The 22,636-nt window shown below is 45.3% G+C and overlaps 1 protein-coding gene across 2 annotated transcripts in view; it reads left to right on the top strand.

The window, feature by feature from the left end:
• KLHL32 (kelch like family member 32) overlaps positions 1–22,636 on the top strand; it is a 502,881-nt gene that overhangs the window by 404,798 nt on the left and 75,447 nt on the right. For both annotated transcript variants that reach the window (XM_029595391.1, XM_029595390.1), the window contains one exon: positions 12,643–12,701. In XM_029595391.1, coding sequence (XP_029451251.1) covers positions 12,643–12,701 — 59 coding nt within the window. The remainder of the gene's footprint in view (positions 1–12,642; positions 12,702–22,636) is intronic.

Raw genomic sequence — 22,636 nt, 5'->3', positions numbered from 1 at the left:
TCTGTCTTTGGCGCCAAAACTGCCTCTTTAAATTGTTCACTTGTTGTACGAGCCGGTGCGCTCCACGATGAATATATAAGGTATGTTTTTGTTTTTTTGAAAACCTGTATAAGTTTAATAGCCCTTTCTATAAGGTCCATCATTTATTGTTCTTTATACCATAGATAACATTAACCGTGGGTCCCTCCCGATGCAGCTACCGCGAAACACGGACCGTGTCGGGGGACTGTTTACTTGCATGTTTGAAGATTTATGGAGTTGCCAGGAATGATTGTTAAAAGTATTATCTCAATAAAAAATTGACTATAAGCTTGTTGATGGACTTGGTTACCTGTTTCTTGCACGCTGGGATTTTGTGATTTGATTGATGTGCAAGACGCCTCTGCTTCATATTTCTGCTTGGTAATTGAAATCTCCCATTATTACCGCACTACCAATTTGGATAGCTTCCCTAATTTCTCTAAGCATTTCACTGTCCGTCTCACCATCTTGACCAGGTGGATGGTAGTATACTCCTATCACTATAGTCTTCCCCAACACACAAGGGATTTCTACCCATAAAGACTTGATTGTGCATTTAGTCTCATGCAGGATGTTTATCCTGTTGGACTCTATGCCATCCCGGATGTTCCTGTCTGTCATTGCAATATAATTTGTACCCCGGTATAGCTGTGTCCCATTGGTTATCCTCCTTCCACCATGTCTATGGAATTTGTTGCCAGAGGATGTGGTTAGTGCAGTTAGTGTAGCTGAGTTTAGAAAAGGATTGGATAAGTTCTTGGAGGAGAAGTCCATTACCTGCTATTAATTAAGTTGACTTTGAAAATAGCCACTGCTATTACTAGCAACAGTAGCATGGAATAGACTTAGTTTTTGGGTACTTGCCAGGTTCTTATAGCCTGGATTGGCCACTGTGGTAACAGGATGCTGGGCTTGATGGACCCTTGGTCTGACCCAGTATGGCATGTTCTTATGTTCTTCTTATGCCAATTAAGTCTATGTCATCATTCACTGCTATACATTCTAATTCTCCCATCTTACTTCTTAGACCTCTGGCATTATCATACAAATATTTCAAAGTTTGTTTTTTGTTTGTATTTTCATTCTGCTTTTTAATTGATAGGGATGTTAGAATTTTTTAGCTCAGGTGAGTTTTTAGTTACAGGCATTTGCACTACTTTTCTTATTATTGGAACCTCATTGTCAGGATGCCATAATTCTAATGCATAATTAGTATCCTTTGAAGATACCTCCCTCCGAACCATGCACTGCTGAGCGACTGTCGGCTTTCCCCTTTGTTCTAGTTTAAAAGCTGCTCTATCTCATTTTTAAAGGTTAGCGCCAGCAGTCTGGTTCTGCCCTGGTTAAGGTGGAACCCATCCCTTTGGAAGAGACTCCCCATTCCCCAAAAGGTTCACCAATTCCTTACAAAACTGAATCCCTCTTCCTTGCACCATCGTCTCATCCATGCATTGAGACTCCGGAGCTCTGCCTGCCTCTGGGGACCTGCGCGTGGAACATGGAGCATTTCAGAGAATGCTACCCTGGAGGTTCTGGATTTAAGCTTTCTACCTAAGAGCCTAAATTTGGCTTCCAGAACCTCCCTCCCACATTTTCCTTTGTCAGTGCCCACATGTACCACGACAGCCGGCTTCTCCTCAGCACTGTTTAAAATCCTAGCTAGGTGACGCGTGAGGTCCGCCACCTTCGCACCAGGTAGGCATGTTACCAGGCAATCCTCACGCCCACCAGCCACCCAACTGTCTACATTCCTAATAATCAAATCACCAACTATGACGGCTGACCTAACCCTTCCCTCTTGGTTAGTAGGCTTTGGAGACACATCTTCAGTGCGAAAGGACAATGCACCACCTGGAGAGCAGGTCCTTGCTACAGGATCCTTTCTTGCTGCACCAGGTTGATGCTCTCTGATCATGAGACCTTCTTCCTCCAAGGCAGCACCAGGGCTGCCAGTCTGAAGTTGGGACTTGACTACTATGTCCCTGAAGGTCTCATCTATATACCTCTCTGTCTGCCTCAGCTCCTCCAGGTCTGCCACTCTAGCCTTCAGAGATCGGACTCATTCTCTGAGAGACAGGAGCTCTTTGCATCGCATGCACATATACAATTTCTCACAGTGGGTAAAAAATCATACATGAGACACTCGATGCAAAAGACTGGGAAGCTCCCCTCTTGCTGCTGGATTGCTGCCTTCATCTCAAATTTGTTCAGTTCCTAGTTAAGTTTTAGGTTGCTATGGGAGTAGGAATGTGTCTAATTAACGTCCTTTAAATGTATTATTGAATTCACTATATGTCTGGTAGTGGCCTACAGGGGAATGATCAAACTCTCAATAAGGTTGGTTTTTTTTTTTTTTTTTTTTTTGTGAAAGTGGCACCTGCCTTTAAAGTAAAGGATGAGCTAGGGGTGGGTGGGTGAGCATTGGGTGGGTTGGGAAATTCAAACAGTCTAACTTCAGTTAGTCAGCCAGAGTGACTCACTGCTCTCTTGATTAACAAATGTTGGTACCTAATCAAACAAAATCACACTACCTCAACACCTTTCCAAGGTGAGTAACTGAACTGAACTTTTCAACCTTTTTACTTAGGTATACACTGCTCCTAGCTTATTTCTAGCTTTTGGCTACTTTTTTTTTGTTTTGTTTTTAATATACAAACACTCTAACTTCTGCTTATTAGCTGCCTTACAGATTATTAAAATATACACACTACCTACCGCTTATTTGCTGCCTTACTGACTATTAAAAGCACAGACACACACAAACACACTAAATAATTATCCCAAATAGTTAACTTCGTCCCAATACTTTTAAAAAAGAAAATTTCCCAAGCAAAACTTACTGATTCCTTTCAGCCACCAGCAAGGTGACCCTCTCCTCTCAGTGCTTCCACTGAGAGCAGAATTTGTGCAGAATTCCCCCCCCCCAGTGCAGAATTGCCAAATTCTGTGCAGAAAATGTCAGAGGACACCCCGGCATGTTGCGGAGAATGCCATTCGCAGCAAAGATGAAGGCCCCCGGTGTGCCATTCGCGCCAAAGATGAAGGACCCTGGCGCGCCATTCACAGCAAAGATGAAGGCCCCCATGTGCCTTGGGACCTACTTCACTGGCGGCAATAATGAAGGGCCGGGTGAGAGTGATTTTGTGTAGAGAGGTGTGTTTGTGTGTGTGTGAGGAGGGGGGGAGTGAGAGAGGGAAAGGGAGGATGAGAGAGAGGGAGGGGAGGACAGGGGAAGAGAGAGGGGTAGGGAAGTTCCCTCCTAGTCTGCTCTTTAATTGACCTTTATGCACGTGGCCGGGCCTCTTGGAGGATTCACCCGGAGCGTAAGGCCCGGCCACGCACATAAAGGCCAGGATTTACGTGCTCAGGGCTTTAAAAATCTCCCCTATAACTGGGCCATTTTTAAATACAAGTTGCTCACAGTTGGCAACTCTTTTAAAATTCACTCTTAAGTAGGTAATTTTCATAAGGATGTATGTGCATAAAACACACAGTTTTATGCACATAAATGGGTTTTGAAAATTGCAACTTTTGGGGTAGATTTTCAAACCGCGCGATTTGGCGTACTTTTGCTGGCGCATCAGGCGCAAGCAAAAGTATGCGGGATTTTAGTAGATACGCGCGTAGCCGCGGAAATCCTGGATCGGCGCGCACAAGGCTATCAATTCCGTATAGCCGGCGCGCGCTGAGCTGCGCAGCCTACCCCCGTTCCCTCCGAGGCCGCTCCGAAATCAGAGCGGCCTCGGAGGGAACTTTCTTTTGCCCTCCCCTCACCTTCCCCTCCCTTCCCCTACCTAACCCACCCGCCAGCCCTGTCTAAACCCCCCCCTTACCTTTGTCGGGGGGATTTACCGCCTCCCGGAGGGAGACATAAATCCCCGCACGCCAGCGGGCCGCTAGCGCGCCGGGACGCGACCTGGGGGCGGGTCCGGAGGGCGCGGCCACGCCCTTGGACCACCCCGGGCCGTAGCCACGCCCCCGGGCCCGCCCCCGGAATGCTCCCGACACGCCCCGAAAACGCCGCACGGTTCGGGCCCGCCCCCCGACACGCCCCCCTCAGAAAACCCCAGGACTTACGCGAGTCCCGGGGCTCTGCGCTCGCCGGTAGGCCTATGTAAAATAGGCTCACCGGCGCACAGGGCCCTGCTCGAGTAAATCCGCCCGGATTTGGGCGGATTTAGGCGAGCAGGGCTCTTAAAATCCGCCCCTTTATGTGCATAATTCCTTTGAAAAATTTACTCTATCCACTTAGCCAAAAAACATCCTTCAAAAAATTGGAAGAAGGATCCATTTGAAGAAAATAGGATAAAACATAAGCATTGTCAAGTTAAGTGTAAAACATTGATAAGACAGGCGAAGAGAGAATTTGAAATGAAGTTGGCCATAGAGGCAAAAACTCATAATAAAAACTTTTTAAAATATATCCAAAGCAAGAAACCTGTGAGGGAGTCGGTTGGACCATTAGATGACCGAGGGGTTAAAGGGGCTCTTAGGGAAGATAAGGCCATTGCAGAAAAAGTAAATGAATTATTTGCTTCCGTGTTTACTAATGAGGATGTTGGGGAGATACCAGTTCCGGTGATGAGTCAGATGAACTGAACGAAATCACTGTGAACTTGGAAGATGTAGTAGGCCAGATTGACAAACTAAAGAGTAGCAAATCACCTGGACCGGATGGTATGCATCCTAGGGTACTGAAGGAACTAAAAAATGAAATTTCTGATCTATTAGTTAAAATTTGTAACCTATCATTAAAATCATCCATTGTAGCTGAAGACTGGAGGGTGGCCAATGTAACCCCAATATTTAAAAAGGGCTCCAGGGGCGATCCGGGTAACTATAGACCAGTGAGCCTAACTTCAGTGCCAGGAAAAATAGTGGAAACTATTCTCAAGATCAAAATCATAGAGCATATAGAAAGACATGATTTAATGGGACACAGTCAACATGGATTTACCCAAGGGAAGTCTTGCCTAACAAATCTGCTTCATTTTTTTGAAGGGGTTAATAAACATGTGGATAAAGGTGAACCGGTAGATATAGTGTATTTGGATTTTCAGAAGGCGTTTGACAATGTCCCTCATGAGAGGCTTCTACGAAAACTAAAAAGTCATGGGATAGGAGGCGATGTCCTTTCGTGGATTACAAACTGGTTAAAAGATAGGAAACAGGGAGTAGGATTAAATGGTCAATTTTCTCAGTGGAAAAGGGTAAACAGTGGGAGTGCCTCAGGGATCTGTACTTGGACAGTGCTTTTCAATATATGTATAAATGATCTGGAAAGGAATATGACGAGTGAGGTTGTCAAATTTGTGGATGATACAAAATTATTCAGAGTAGTTAAATCACAAGCAGACTGTGATACATTACAGGAGGACCTTGCAAAACTGGAAGATTGGGCATCCAAATGGCAGATGAAATTTAATGTGGACAAGTGCAAGGTGTTGCATATAGGGAAAAATATCCCTTGCTGTAGTTATACGATGTTAGGTTTTATATTAGGAGCTACCACCCAGGAAAAAGATCTAGGCATCATAGTGGATAATACTTTAAAATCGTCGGCTCAGTGTGCTGCAGCAGTCAAAAAAGCAAACAGATGTTTAGGAATTATTAGGAAGGGAATGGTTAATAAAACGGAAAATTTCATAATGCCTCTATATCGCTCCATGGTGAGACCATACCTTGAATACTGTGTACAATTCTGGTCGCATCTCAAAAAAGATATAGTTGCGATGGAGAAGGTACAGAGAAGGGAAACCAAAATGATAAAGGGGATGGAACAGCACCCCTACAAGGAAAGGCTGAAGAGGTTAGGGCTGTTCAGCTTGGAGAAAAGAAGGCTGAGGGTGGATTTGATAGAGGTCTTTAAGATCATGAGAGGTCTTGAACGAGTAGATGTGACTCAGTTATTTACAGTTTCGAATAATAGAAGGACTAGGGGGCATTCCATGAAATTAGCAAGTAGCACATTTAAGACTAATCAGAGAAAATTCTTTTTCACTCAACGCACAATAAAGCTCTGGAATTTGTTGCCAGAGGATGTGGTTAGTGCAGTTAGTGTAGCTGGGTTCAAAAAAGGTTTGGATAAGTTCTTGAAGGAGAAGTCCATTAACGCCTATTAATCAAGTTTACTTAGGGAATAGCCACTGCTATTAATTGCATCAGTAGCATGGGATCTTCTTAGCGGTTGGATAATTGCCAGGTTCTTGTGGCCTGGTTTGGCCTCTGTTGGAAACAGGATGCTGGGCTTGATGGACCCTTGGTCTGACCCAGCATGGCAATTTCTTATGTTCTTATGTTCTTAAGCAAGTCTACCTTGAGAAGAAATTTTAGCAGAGGTTTGGCAAAAATAATTTAGGGGTGAATTTCCAAAGTGACTTATGCTCATAAGTGGCGCTTTGAAAATCAAATTGTTCGAGGGGAGAGGGGGTTATACAATTTTGCACTTGGGGCAGGTGTCCCAGGGAAAAGGGAAGGGAGGGCAGAATTGTGGTGTGGAAAGGATTTGCCCACATATTTCAATATTCTGAGTAAACACGTAAGACTATGTACAGAAATATACACCTGCTGCAAGCAGGGTAATACTTTCTGTGTGTTGGGAATGGCAACAGGAGTGAGAATCCATGTCCTGCAACCGTACCCAGAGTCTCCTACGGCAACGACAGATTTACGGCATCAATCATAGCATTGTCACTTGAAGATCTGGCTTCCAAAACACTGCATCTTATAAGACTGTATAAGCTAGCCTCACCTTTGCCTCAGCCTTAAAGGCCAATTTGCCTAGCCTAAGTGCATGTCACATTGTTCTTGGCCAGTATATGTGCAGGATAGCAGTGGCCAAAAGCAGCTCTGCTCTTCTGGCCAATAAATCGAATCTGGGGATTCCAACAATTGCATGCCATTACAATCCAGCTAAGACTACTGGTGTGTAGCAGTCAACCCACCTTGAAGCGATACCTAAGAGCAGCCATACCTATCGAGGCTGAATAAATGGTACTTCATGGTATGATTGCGAAAGTCTCTGCCTGCTCTGTAGTATGTCCTTCAAAGAAACCCATTTGTGAGCCTGGACACAGGGACGATGTCAGGCCCCCAACATGCACAGAACACTGCTGGTTCAGCTGTGTGAGGGTCAAGAAAAACTGTGGCTGACATTCTGGATGACGCATCACTAACAGGCCACACATGATTGTGCACTACCAGTAGTGTGGACACTTCAAGCTTGTGAATAACCAGTGAGATTTAAATTGCACCCAATGGGGCAATAGGAACAGGGCAATTTTGAAATTGAACACATTGAAAGTGTATAGTGCCTGCTCGCACACCAAGCTTTAGGGCAACTGCATTGTTTGCCCTCACAAGATTAGCAGGCCTCTGCAGCATGAGGAGAAAAAGGCAGACCCTGGGGCAATGACTTGCAGATATAAGTGTGAAAACCACTTGTCATGGCAGCGATGCTGTTACAACCCCCACAACCACCCCCCATGTCCGTGCCGTTTGCCACAAGCACACATTATCCAGAGACGGAACAGAGAAAGAGGTGTTTGTCTAACATTTGAGCCAATCATCACTGTACAGGCCATCCTCAGAATTTTTACACAGGCCCGATTGCCTGTATAAAGAAATCATGCGCAGCTCCCAGCTACCTGGCCACACATCGAGGATAAGAACATAAGAAATTGCCATGCTGGGTCAGACCAAGGGTCCATCCAGCCCAGCATCTTGTTTCCAACAGAGGGCAAACTAGGCCACAAGAACCTGGCAATTACCCAAAAACCAAGAAGATCCCATGCTACTGATGCAATTAATAGCAGTGGCTATTTCCTAAGTAAACTTGATTAATAGCAGTTAATGGACTTCTCCTCCAAAAAAGAAAACGACACAATCTTAAAGTAGGCAGGCAAACAAACAATTTAAATGTAACTCAACCCTCCACCAGCGATAAGTCCACCCCACTAGCCAATTATCTTCTATAATTCGAGTGTCACAGACCACTTGCACATTGATGGAGTAGAAGAGCTTTCTGTTGCAGTATATCTCCTCCCTGTCATGGAGTGGAATGATGGCTATGTGAGTCTATAGCTCCCAGAACATTGGGAAAGTTTGTGAAGGCATAAAATCCATCAAGTCCTGCCTGTCCCAAGAAAATGCTATGTAACGATTATTGCAGTCAGAGACAGTTGTTATGACCTGGTCCAGACAGTGGGAAAAAGTGGTTTGGGACATTCCACCCATGACTCCTGCTGTCATTTGGAAGGAGCTGGTTGCCATAAAATGCAGGATGGCCAACAGTTTGAGGCCAGGCATAGCGTGGGACATTTCGGTGACTGGATCCAGATCCCCTCGGATTTCTTCATATAATTCCAGGTTAGCGCGAGAGCTGAGGTGATACCTGCAAACCACATAGTCCTCTGGCATGCCCAGCAAGGATGTTCATGGAGGAAAGATGCGCTCCCTGAATCTCCTCCGCTGTGGCCACCTGTGTGCCAGGTGCTGAGCTGGGCTTCAACCCTGTGGGGGCCCGTGGCTCAGCCTCCAGTGCAGGGACTTCCCTAGGAGGGCTTGGAACAGGCCTTGCCTGTTCTTGAGGTGGTTGTTATTCCGTTTGTTGTCATCTGCGGCGAGCCTCTCGAAGTATCCAGTATCCCCCAACAATTAAACTCGCCACAAACATTATGGCTTTAGGAACCTGGGCCAGGTAAGAACAGATGTTTTTATTGGTCCACGAAGGCCTGGTAGGTGTGACTGTTATAATTCCTCTTTTTATTGTATGCAATAATTGCTATGGTAATACCTGTGATCCGCGATATCGACCGTAGGAGTGTAATAAATAGTTTTTTTACCGTACCACACAAAAAAAGGTGTAGTTATTTCTGGCGTTAAATCCCACAATAGTGTGCTTTACTTTATCGCATTCCATGCTACCAGACCCTCATTTCCATTTACTCCGCCCTAACTCCTCCCACTTGAATACTCAATGATTAATTTGCAAACACATTTTGCATTGCGTTATTTATCGCGTGCATTACAGTGTTATCGCGCGCAATAAGGCTCTAACGAAATGATAAATGACCCTGTTAGATCCCAATTTTACGTGAATAATGACATTGCAGAATAATGTTAGAATAAGATGAGGCAACAATGCAAGCTCAGGATTCATGTGCTTCTCAATTGCAGAATGGTTTCTAATTTCTCCCTCTGCAAGCATTATTTCTATCATAGTATCCCAGATTGTAGCCAGTGTGAATTCTGTCAAATTTTGGTAGATGCAAGATCATTAGAAAAATCTCCAAAGAATAAAAGAGACACACCTTGTCCCATCTCCATATTTTGTGCCAATGTTAAAAAGAGGAATGGAAGGGGGAAAAATTAAAGCCATAAAGGAAAAGTTTGATAAATGTTTTCTGCCTTTATTTAGCATTGCAAATTAACCTGGGTAAGCCCTTTCAGAAAACTTCATTTACATTATCAAAATGTATGCTGAAGTGTAAATATTGCTAATGTATGGTCAGTTTATTAATAATCAATTGCACATCATCTGTTTTGTTAAAAGCTTGTGTGAAACGAAATCCACATTGAGCATACATTGAATTCCAAACCTAGGGGGTTCCAAAACTTGTCCTGTTGAGCCCTCAGCCAGTTTGGTATTATGGATGCCCACAATGAATACGCATTAAATAAATTTACCTGGCGAGAATAATTTTCAAAACTTTTTTTATGTGGGTAAACAGATATTTACCCACTGAAAAAGGGTCTTGTAAAAAGTGGGAGTTTCTCTTAGAAAATTAGCTTGAAGATCCATGGGTACAATATACCTCTGCATGCCCTGCAGCCAGTCTCAGAATATTCCCCATAATTGACAAATATTTTTCATGCATATTTAATGTGGGTATCCTGAAAATGTGATTGGTTTTTGGGGTCAATAGGGCGGGTTTGGGAACTGCTGGTTCAGTCTATAAGTATGCCATAAAATATGCACAACTAAATAAAACAAGTTTATGACATCACTACATGCACAGCCATAAGTTTCATAAAGCATAGAAATGCAGAATAGGCCAGCTAGTTAGCTCAATGTGCGGCAGGACCTTAGTTTGATTCCTGACTCACGTCTTCTGCTTCTTGTGTTGCCTGGAGCTGGGATTGCTGCAAAAGCAGTATTCACAGCCCATGGGGGTGGGGGATGGCAGTCATAGTATTTGCACTATAGTGACTACTAGTTGCAAAAATTTAGAGCCTATGATTGCAGGGCTCTGGCTGAGGGCTGTTGCCACAATGACTAGACTAAATTAAGCTGAAAGGAATATAAAAGAGAGGAAAAATCCCCAAGAAGCTATGCTGCTGAATATCCCTCTCAAAATCGCTACTTTGTCAGATAAGTTAACTGGATAAATACGAATATTGCTATTTATCCAGCTAAGTTAACTGGATAAGTAATGCCACCCTGATCTGCCCAATGCTAGCTCATGATTGACTGTTAGAATGAAAGTATATAAAAGTTTTTAAATAAATAAAATAAAATTAACTTCTTAGCCGAATAAGTGACTTATCTAGCTAAGTGGTGACCGCTGAACATAGCCGCATATTCAGCGGCTGTTGCTGCTAGGCAGGTGGATCCCTTGCCCGAGGTAGAGTTGATGCAACCTGTGGAGGAAACCTCCCCAGGTCCCACCGTCGGAAGGCGAGGCCGGGCTGGATCAGAGACCCCGCTGGAGCTTCACCACTACCACCCCTCGTTCCCCTCAGGTTGAGCCCTTGGGTACCGGGGTCAGCTGGACTTTCATGGGGTCTCTGAAGGCTGAGGAGACGAAGCTGGAAGGAATTCAGGAAAGAGTCCAGGGGTTGGACAGGCCGCAGCACTTGAGGAAGAAGGCCAGGTGTAGGATAGGTCAGGAGGTGGATCTCGGAGTCGGGTTTCCAGGCGTAAGTCAGGGCAGGTGACAGATCTCATAGACGGATTTCTAGGCGTAAGTCAGGGCAGGTGACAGATCTCATAGACAGATTTCCAGGCATAAGTCAGGGCAGGCGGCAGATCTCATAGACGGATTTCCAGGCGTAGGTCAGGACAGGCGGCAAATCTCGTAGTCGGGTTTCCAAGTGAAAGTCAGGAGAGGCGGCAGGTCTCGTAGTCAGGTTTCCAAGTGAAAGTCAGGACAGGCGGCAGGACTCGTAGTCAGGTTTCCAATGAAAGTCAGGACAGGCGGCAGGTCTCGTAGTCGGGTTTCCAAGTGAAAGTCAGGAGAGGCGGCAGGTCTCGTAGTCAGGTTTCCAGGCGAAGGTCGAAATCCGGAAGGTCGAAGAGCAGGAACAAGGCTAAGGTGCAATCCTCCGCAGAGGAACAGGAAACAGGACCTGAGCAGAAGCCAAGGCAAGGTCTGAGAGCCAGACCTTGCCTTAAGTAGCAAAAGACTGGGCAGGGCAAAGGGGAGGAACCACGGCAATTTCCTGCCACGGTCCCTTTAAGTCAAGAGCAGGAATGCGCGCGCGGGCCTAGGAAGGCCCAGAGGAGGCGGGGCCCACGCCAGGGATGGCAGCACGTTGGGAAGGCCTGGGCGTATGGGCCTGCCGGCGCAGGGGACGAGAGAGGTAGCGCCCCGAGAGTGGCTGGCCGCTGCAGCAGGCGACCCAGAGCTGGAGGATGCCGCTCCGGTAAAGAAGGGTGACCGGGGTCGGGAAGCTGCGGCCAGTGACCCTAACAGCGACCTCCAGTTACCCAGATAAGTTGCTACTTATCCAGCTAAGTAACACTGAATATCGGGCTCCAAGTAATTGTAAATGAAGGCAAATGACAGCAGATCCCAACCCTGGCTCCAACTGACTTGCAAGCCCAAAGGAGAAGAAGAAAACTGCCTGGAGAAAAATACAAAACAAGCACCAAACTAGAAATTAGGCATGTGTACTTAGCTATTCTCTTGTCTGGCAGGGATCATGAATGAATTGCCCTCTCTAACCGTTTGCATATCTAATGCTTCATCTCAGTTTTGCCTATATCCTAACTCACTTTCCTTTTAATGTTAAACTTAGCTGCTGAAAATGTGTCTTTTCATGATGATTGCATCTTTGGGATGGGTTTCATGCCTGAAGAAAGCATGGCATTTTTAAATCTGGAATTTGGCAGAATTTTCTTTGTAACCAATATTAGCAAAACCAAAATGAATCAACTAGTTTTCACTTGTAGTCTGCCTTATGCATGCATATGGGGTAACAGCATCGCCAAGGTGAATGGAATAGTTGAATTCGATGCAATGTTTCCGTCTTTCTAGATTCCCCCCTCTTTTACTGTCTGTCTTTTAGCTGATGGCCCTGTGCTGTTTCTCTTGCACAGAGGAACCCAGGATTGCTGTAAGGATTCTGTTCTTTCTTTTTTTCTGATTGCTCTTTGCACCAGTGTGATCCCAGTAGCGACAGAGAATTATTGCGACATGAGTCACTGCCTGCAAAGTCCGTCTCCTCATTGCCCCTGTCATTGTGCTCTGAGATGTGAAACCTTGTAAGCTTCCTAACAAAAGTACAAATCTAATGCTAATGTTACATCTGGTTTCCCAAATGTCTGTTTTTATTCTTCATTTGCGACAGATCAGTTTCTGCAACGTTCACGGAAACTTGAACTCATTTCTCTTGCAGGTGGCGTGACTAATACTGCCCAGTATCAGAACAGGCTTATGGTGTACGATCCTAAGCAGGTACGTTTACAGAGGAGGAGGAGTTGTCATTTGTATTCATTGTGATGGTAATGGCAATGATAATTACTAGTTTTTGGAAGATTTGGTCATCAAATGTTGTGATTCTGGAAACAGAAGGGCTAGAAAGCATTGACAAGCAATTGAAAATAAAATGTGTATGTGTATACAGCTAGTGCATCAAACTAGGTCAAGAGTACAATGTACAAATCTCATCTTTGTGTACCTTTCCTCACTCCAAATCACATCAAATCTTCACTGATGTGTACTACGCTGTTCCTACATCTGACTATGCTTGTAAAACTGCCTCCAAAAACCTAGGCCACCACCCAAGCCTCACCTCCAGTTACTAGTTGCCCCTCCTACAGTGGTATAAATAGTTGGCTAATATGTGTGTCTCCCCAGAGGTGCTCTCTCTCCCTCCCCCCCCTTCTCTCCCTCCTCCACTCCACTCTCCCTGAAATGGGATTTGCAATTTTTAGCATGAATACTTTACAGATAAAAATTTTTCAGCATCCAGTTTTATTATTACTTATAGATCGAGAGGGCACTTTGACTGTAAATCTGCCCAAGCTGTGTATGTGATTATATGCCCCTGTCAGAAAATATATATAGGATACAGGACACATGAAGTTGCTTATTAAGACAAGGATCATCCAACATAAGAGCTGCATTAGGACAGGTAAAATGGACTCCCCGTTGGTCATACACTAGTTAGAAATTAAACACACAGTGGAAGACTTAAAATTTTTTATAATTCAACAACTAGATAATGCAAGAGGGGAGGATATCACATCACAACTCCGACGGAGGGAACAATCCTTTATTTATACATGGCACACCAAGGCCTCGGAGGCTTTAAATCTTAACATAGAATGGGAGGCATTTCTATAATAACTTGTTTCTACAGGCAAAGTTTTTAGAGCTATTAAATACCTATGCCTGGACAAGTTCTTGTTTACAGCTGGCCACTGACGTTAGTGGAGATAATGAATTACATTTACTATAGTTTCATTGCAGCAGCTAAATTACAGGTGGTGCTGGGTGTCATAAGTGGGTGAGAGAGAGGTCTCATTGTGACAGTGAGTTGCATGGAGTGCTGAATGGCAGTGTCTAGGGTAAGGGAGTCTCTTTTTGGCAGTAAGCCGCAGGAAGTGCTAGATAGCAGTATATTAGGGTAGTTGGCATCATCATGGCAGTGAGTCGTGTGGAGTGCTGAATGGCAGTGGCTAGGGTTAGGAAGTCTTATTTTGTCAGTAAGCCGCAAGAAGTGCTGGGTAGCAGTATATTGGGGTAGTCTGCACTGAATGACAGTGTCTAGGTTAAAGGGAGTCTCATTTTGGCAGTAAGCTGCAGGGTGTGCTGGATAACAGTGTGTAGGATAAGGAGCTGTCATCGTGGCAGTAAGTTTCAGGGAGTACTGGATGGCAGTGTGTAGGGCTAGGTGGTCTCTTAGTTACATAGTAAATTATGGCAGAAAAAAAGATAAAATTGGCCTGTCCATTCTGCCTAGTTTCAATTGTTCCACTTTCGATAAATGGGCATATAAATTCCCAAACTCATTTGAACACCAGCAATTTATCCCCCATGTCTTTTTTCCTGCGCTTCCTACCACTATCCTCCATATTAGTCCCACTCATACCCAGAATCTGTTAAAGTACCGGCCACTACCATCTCCACTAGTAGGCCTTTTCAGGCCTTGTTATCTTCCTATATAATTCTTAACAAGACCAATGTTAAAGGCAACACCCAGGTCTCCTTCAGTGCCTTACTACCAATTTTTCTATCACACAGCTACCAAAACTAGGAAAGCCATTGTTCAAAATATCTGATCTTCCCATGCTCATTAAATATAGAAACATAGAAAATGATGGCTCATCCACATCTCCCATTCAGCTTTGTAGTCCCTTCCTCTTCCTCAGAGATCCTCTATGCTTGTCCCATGTTTTCTTGAATTCTGATATGGTCCTCGTCTCCACTACCTCCAGAGGAAAGTAGTTCCTTGAGTCTACTAGCCTGTCTATAAAGAATTATTTCCTTAATTACTCTTAAGCTGACCCCCTTTCACTGTCATCCCATGACCCCTTGTTCCAGAACCTCCTTTCCTTTCAAAGAGGCCTTCCTCCTGTGCATTTTTCCTAAAGCATCTAAATGTCTCTATCATATCTCCCCTTTCCCGCCTTTCCTCTAGGATTTACATATCTAGATGTTTAAGTTTATTTCTCCTAATGCTTTATGACAAAGACCGTTAACCATTTTAGTAGCTGCCCTCTAGACCAACTCTGGTTGATATCCTTTTGAAGGTGCAGTCTCCAGAATATAGTATACAGTACTCCAAATGAGGTCTCACCAGTTATATATACATATACACAGGCATTATCACCTTCTTTTTTTCCTGCTGGCTCTTCTCCTCCCGGTTTATCAAAGTATCCTCCCTGTTTTTGCCATTTTATTTATTTTATTTTCTGCTATCACCTTATCTATCTGCCAGCATAAGATCATTAGATACTTTGAATCTGTTGGTGAGGTAAAGCTCCTCGTTCTGTGTTTTTTTTTTTTTGGCTTTAGCTCTACAATGTCTACACAGGGTGAGGAAACTGTTACTATCATTTGATGAACTGTATTACACTTGTACTTGTTATGACTTGTTACTTGTTATGACACCCTATTACCATATATATGGGCCATAAGAACCTCCAGTATTTTCAGCAGGCACAGCAGCTAAACCTGCAACAGGCCAGGTGGTCCTTGTTCTTTAATTGCTTTGACTTCAATCTCAAGTATCAGCATGCAGAGAAGAACCACACGCAAATGCTCTCCCCCAGTCTTTTGAAGCCTCTGATACTCAGGAACCACCCTATCATATTATTGACCCTGCAAGGATACTGACTGCAGCCATGATTATAGCTCCTCCAGGGAAAATGGAGGTTCCTAGATGACTCAGAGAGAGGGTTCTCCATTGGGCATATGATTCCTGCCTAGCTGATCATCCAGCTATCAAGAATACTTTGGAACTACTCTCTTATTATTGGTGGCCCCAAGTGACACAAGATGTCCTTCACTATGTTGAATCCTGCCCTAATTGCGTGGTCAACAAGCCAACTCACACCCGGCACTGAGGTCTGTTACAACTGTTGCCAGTCCCCAAGAAACCATGGTCTCACTTAGCCATGGATTTCATCATGGATCTCCCTCCCTCCAATGGCTGTACTGTAATATGGGTGGTAGTGGACCACCTCTTGAAAATGGCTCAATTTGTGCCTATTGCTGGTTTGCCATCTACTCCAGAGCTGACTTAACTCCTTTCACAATTAATTCCATTTCTATAGCCTACCTGAACACGTGCTTTCAGATTGTGCTTTCAGTTTATTGCTTAATTCAGTCTCCTTAGATTTTTCATTCACTTACCATCTGCAGACCAATGGCTAGACAAAGCAGAGTAACCAGATTCTTAAGGCTTTCCTAAGAGCACACGTGAATGACCCACAAGATGATTGGGCTTCTCTACTGCCGTGAGAAGAATTTTGCCACAACAACCATGCTGGCGAATATGCAGGCACCTCGAGTCCCACTTTCGGTCCCTCTGACTGTCCCATGCCCCATAGCAAATACCTTAACCCAGGATCTTGGAAAGCTTTGGCAGAAGACCCAACAGCACCTTGTCTCGACCATTAAAAAGATACAAGAGACAGGCTGATAAGAGATGACACCTGGCGTGACTATTCAAACTGGGGGACAGAGTATGGCTTAACACTTGAAATCTCCGCCTGAAAACAAAATCTGCCTCGTGTTTCATCAGTCCCTTTCCCATCACTCGCCATTTGGGTCCTGTCACCTATCAAGTTCACCTGCCTCCCACTCTAAGAATTCACAATACCTTCCATATTTCCTTACTGAATCCTCTGCTATTGTCTTGGCAATCTCGCTCCATACCTAAACCTACTAATGGCGATATCTGAAGTGGATACCGAATATGAAGTGCAGGCCCTTGAGGAGCGAGTACCGGTTCCAGACTGCGACCTGAAAAATAAGAGAGAGAGCGAGGCCCCCGAGGAGCGGGTACCCCTGGTAAGGTCCGAGGAGGCAGAGTAGCAAGGTATGCAGAGAGCGAATCCCATCCGCAGTGATACCTGGAGGAAGCTAAGAAAACCTTTGCTAACACGAATAGCTAGCAAAAACAAAGACCTTAAGTATCCGATGAGGATGATGTCATCTCAGAGGGACGCCCATGAGGTTCGCGCCACAGGTGGTACTTGAGTCGGGGCCGCGCCGCATGCCCTTATGCCCCAGGAGAACATGGTGGAAGGCAGCGTCTAGCCGGTCCGGGGACACCGGAGGAGGTCGGCAAGATGACACCGCGGTAGCCAAACTTACATCAACCAAAGAGGGAGTCGCCAAAGAGGTAAGGAGGGCAGAGTGGAGATGTTGAGCAGTGATGGTCGCAACATCAGGAGAGATTCAGAGAACCAGGGGCTTTCTAAACCAGTGCTACATGCATTTTGCATTACAGCCGTCTCACTTCCCCACAGCTTTTGCCAAGACTACTTACATTCCATCTTATCTTGATGGAAGGGCCTTGTCTTGGGCCTCTACACTGTGGGAATGCAAGGATCCTATTTTGCAGGATATTGACGGATTTCTGGACTTATTTAAATCCGTTTTTGGCAATCCTGCCTGAGTGACCGTTGCCGGTTCTGGTCTGGTGGACCTGAAGCAAGGCAACCGACCACTGGCTGATTTTGCGATAGAGTTCAAGACTCTTGCTACAGAACTCTACTGGACGCCAAATGCCTGAAAACTCTCTTCTTCAGAGGCCTGGATACTCGCTTGAAAGACGAACTGGCCGCTTGTGAAACACCTGACTCGCTGGATGAACTAGTGGCTTTGGCTACTGGGATCGACCATCGGCTTCGTGATAAGGTGAAAGAACTCCGGCCTAATAGAGGACCAGGTCAGAAGGAGGCTAGTGCTAAACCTGCACCTCGGATGGTTCCAGTAATTCCTGTTGCCAGTAGAGATGAACCGATGCAACTTGGTCGCAGTCATTTGACTTCTAAAGAGAGAAGACTTCGGAAGAGGCATGGTCAGTGTATGTATTGTGGACAGGCTGGTCACAATGTCCCAACATGCCCAATTCATCCAGGAAACGGACGGGCCTAAGTCCTGTAGGAGGACTGTTCTTAGGCCTTACTACACCCTCTCCTCCGCTCTCTCTCCCAGTGTCCTTGATCTGCGGACCATCTGAGTTTCAAACTCTTGCCCTTGTGGATTCAGGGGCAGGAGGCAACTTCATTCTTTGACGCCTAGTGGAACATTTGAGGATTCCCCTCGTCACTTTGAAGGTTCCTCTACTCCTATCTTCCAACCATGGGGAGCCCTTACCAGATGACGTGACTTGCCAAACGGAACTGGTAACCCTTTGCACCGGAGCTCTCCATACAGAGTCAATTCCCTTCTTTGTGTTAGAGAAGGCCATGCACCCTATCGTCCTGGGGTTACCCTGGTTGTAGTCGCACCAACCCAAATTCGACTGGGCTTCCTTGGAACTCTCCCGCTGGGGCCCAGGTTGTCATGGAAAGTGCCTTAAGGAGATTGCTCCTGTCATCTGCATGCCTACAACTCCAGCGATGCCTGAACTGCCGCCTCAATATGCATCTTTTAGTAATGTGTTTTCCAAAGAAGCTGCTGACATTCTTCCTCCACATAGGTCCTATGACTGTGCCATAAGACTGAAACCCAATACTGAACTTCCTAAAGGATGTGTCTATCCACTCTCAGTGATTGAGAACAAGGCTATGTCTGAATACATGAAGGAGAATTTACAGAAGGGGTTTATTAGACCATTGAAGTCTCCAGCCGGCGCAGTCTTCTTCTTTGTGGGGAAGAAGGACGGTACCTTACGTCCTTGTATCGATTACCGAGGTCTGAACGAGATCATGATTAAAGACCGCTACCCCCTGCCTTTAATCTCGGAGCTGTTTGACTGGCTTCAGGGGGCCAAAATATTCTCTAAACTTGACCTGAAGGGGGCCTACAACTTAGTTCACATTTGCAGTGGCAACGAATGGAAAACAGCCTTCAACACTCGAGACGGCCATTTTGAGTACTTAGTAATGCCCTTTGGCCTGTGCAATGCACCCGCTGTATTTCAGAACATGATGAACGACATCTTGCGGGACCTGTTGTACAAGAGTGTCGTGGTATACCTGGACGATATCCTGATATTTTCTCAGGATTTGCCCACTCATCTAGAGGATATCAAGCAAGTACTACACCGACTCCATGAACACCGGCTCTACGACAAACTATCCAAGTGCGAATTTCATAAAGACTCTGTGTCTTTTCTTGGCTATATAGTGTCTAAAGATGGCTTCCAGATGGACCCTCTAAAACTAGAGAGTATTAAAAATTGGTACCAACCTACCAACCTGAAGGCCCTGAGACGATTTTTGGGGTTTACCAACTATTATAGAAGCTTTATAAAGAACTACTCTTCTTTAACTGTGCCCTTGACCGCAATGACCCGCAAGGGTGCCAACGCTTCAAAATGGTCTGCGGAGGCCATTTCCGCTTTTGAGAAATTAAAGACTGCCTTTTCCATGGAACCATGCTTGCATCATCCTGACCCCAACAAACCATTCATCGTAGAAGTTGATGCTTAGGATGTTGGTGTGGGGGCTGTATTGAGCCAAACTGGAGACTCCAAATCCTTATGTCCCTGCTCTTTCTTCTCATGACGTTTCTCCCCGCAGAGAAGAACAATGGGATCGGAGATAAAGAGCTCTTGGCTATTAAGCTAGCATTCGAGGAATGGCGGCCTTGGCTTGAAGGGGCTCAACATCAAATAACCGTATTCACGGACCATAAAAATCTAGAGTATCTCCGCCATGCACAATGTCTAAACCACAGACAAGCTAGATGGTCCTTATTCTTCAATCGCTTTGACTTTGTGCATAAATATCGCCCCAGAGACAGAAATACCAGAGCCGATGCTTTGTCATGCTCCTTTCTCAGCATATAATTGACCCGAAGAAAGAGATCTAGGTGTCATAGTGGATAACACATTGAAATCGTCGGTTCAGTGTGCTGCGGCAGTCAAAAAAGCAAACAGAATGTTGGGAATTATTAGAAAGGGAATGGTGAATAAAACAGAAAATGTCATAATGCCTCTGTATCGCTCCATGGTGAGACCGCACCTTGAATACTGTGTACAATTCTGGTCGCCGCATCTCAAAAAAGATATAATTGCGATGGAGAAGGTACAGAGAAGGGCTACAAAAATGATAAGGGGAATGGAACAGCTCCCCTATGAGGAAAGACTAAAGAGGTTAGGACTTTTCAGCTTGGAGAAGAGATGACTGAGGAGGGATATGATAGATGTGTTTAAAATCATGAGAGGTCTAGAACGGGTAGATGTGAATTGGTTATTTACTCTTTCGGATAGTAGAAAGACTAGGGGGCACTCCATGAAGTTAGCATGGGGCACATTTAAAACTAATCAGAGAAAGTTCTTTTTTACTCAATGCACAATTTAAACTCTGGAATTTGTTGCCAGAGGATGTGGTTAGTGCAGTTAGTATAGCTGTGTTTTAAAAAAGGATTGGATAAGTTCTTGGAGGAGAAGTCCATTACCTGCTATTAAGTTCACCTAGAGAATAGCCACTGCCATTAGCAATGGTAACATGGAATAGACTTAGTTTTTGGGTACTTGCCAGGTTCTTGTGGCCTGGATTGGCCACTGTTGGAAGCAGGATGCTGGGCTTGATGGACCCTTGGTCTGACCCAGTATGGCATTTTCTTATGTTCTTATGTTCTGTACCCGCTGGTAAAACCATCGTGCCTAAACACCTCAGGAAGAAAGTGCTCTTTTGGGCACACGATTCCAAGCTGGTTGGCCATCCTGGTCAACGCCACACCCTGCTCAAGATCCAGAAGTTCTATTGGTGGCCTACTATCAAAAAAGATACACTATCCTACGTGGCATCTTGTACCAACTGTGCCAAAAATAAACCTGCTTCTGGCCAACCGTTGGGATTGCTGCAACCGCTGCCAGCTCTGGAACAGCCCTGGTCACACATAGCTACTGACTTTACAGTCGATTTACCCCTTTCTGGAGGAATGAATACCATCTGGGTAACAGTTGATCACTTCAGCAAGATCGCCCATTTCGTGGCGCTGCCTGACTTACCTTCAGTCTTGGAGCTTGCGAAGCTCTTCATATCGCACATTTTTCGCCTTCACGGCCTATCAAAACACATAGTCTCAGACCGAGGATCCCAATTCACGGCTAGCTATTCGATATCTCTCTAGACTACACTTCAGCCTATCATCCGCAATCAAATGGCCAAACAGAACGGATGAATAGAACCTTAAAACAGTTCATTTGAGCCTACGTGAGTTGCCGTCAGAATAACTGGGCTGAACTATTACCTTGGGCTGAATTCACCATCAATTCTCATCCAGCAACATCAACTGGATCAACACCTTTTGAAGTGGTATATGGACGTTCACCAACACCGCCACTTCCACTGAAGCTCTCAGTGATGTCCCCAGCAGCTCAATTTACTGCTGATGAAATCCATAATCTGTGGACTCAGACGAAAGACATGCTAGTTAAAGTGAGTGACTGTGCTAAGAAGTTTTATGATGCTCACCATTCTCAAGCGGCTGTCTTCAAACCTGGTGACAAAGTCTAGTTATCCACCAAAAATCTCAGACTGAAGTTACCCTCCACTCGATTTGCTCCTCGCTACGTTGGACCATTTCCAATCTTCCGACGTCTTGGCAACATCACTTACAGTCTGAAGCTACCACTTGGACTAAACATCCACATTGCTTTTCACGTTTCATTCTTGAAACCTCTCATACTCAGTGAATTGTCTTCCAAGACTCAGGAACCACCTGCTATCAATGCAGAAGATGACCTAGAATATAAGGTCGAAGCTATTCTTGATGTCTGAAGACGAGGCAAAACATTTGAATACCTTCTTTCTTGGGAAGGTTTCGGCCCCGAAGAAAACTCTTGGGAGCATCAGGCTAACATCCTTGATAAAGAGATGCTCCATCAATTTCATCTCGCGTATCCTTTGAAGCCAAAACCTGGTACCCGCAGAGGAGACCACCCTTTGAAGGGGGGTACTGTTACGATTGTCACGGCCCGACGTCTCCACTCCGCCCACCTTACCTTTTTCGCGACTCCTCCCATGGTTGATGGACGTCTGGCTGCCCCGGCGTCTGCCTGCCGTCCTCTCCGGCGTCCCTGGTCCGGCTTGAGCGCTACATCCCACCATGTTGTCTGGGTTCCATAAGGCACACGCGCCGAGTGGCCCTGCTTCTTATTCTCTCTTTGGCGCGAACCTCAGGGGCGTCCCCCTGTGATGACATCACGCATCCCGGATACAAAAGCCTACTCTTTTTGCTAGCTAATCGAGTTAGCAAGGAAACTCCTTACAGATCGGATTCGCTCTCGGTACCTAGCTACTCTGCCTCTCCAACTTTTGGACTTTATCCTATCGGGGTACCGGCTCCTCGGGGGCCTCTCTCATTTCTTTCAAGTCGCTATCAGAAACCGGTACTCGCTCCTCGAGGGCCCATGTTCCCTGATTTGCTGCCTGAACCTTTCGCTTCTGCTTAGAAGAAACCACTGCCTACATCATCAGTGAGTTACCAACTTTATTTCCTCAGAGCTGTTCCCTGGAACCAGGTACTCGCTCCTCGAGGGCCTGCCTCTATTCCAGCTTCTGTGTTACCTTCCAGGCGAAACCGCTGTGTGAGTAACTTTACCAGTGAGGCTCTATACCAGAACTCTGTGTATGCTTCACTGTACTCACTATCTCAGTTTTCTCCACTACAGCACAGACATAGAGGGAATCGCTGTTCCAGTATCCTGACAAACAATAACACTTAACAGTAACCTTACAAACAATAACACTTAACTC

The sequence above is a fragment of the Rhinatrema bivittatum genome, chromosome 3 (assembly GCF_901001135.1).
Source record: "Rhinatrema bivittatum chromosome 3, aRhiBiv1.1, whole genome shotgun sequence".
Taxonomy (NCBI): domain Eukaryota; kingdom Metazoa; phylum Chordata; class Amphibia; order Gymnophiona; family Rhinatrematidae; genus Rhinatrema; species Rhinatrema bivittatum.
The sequence above is the reverse complement of the archived record's forward strand: the minus strand, read 5'-3'. Positions and strand labels throughout refer to the sequence as shown.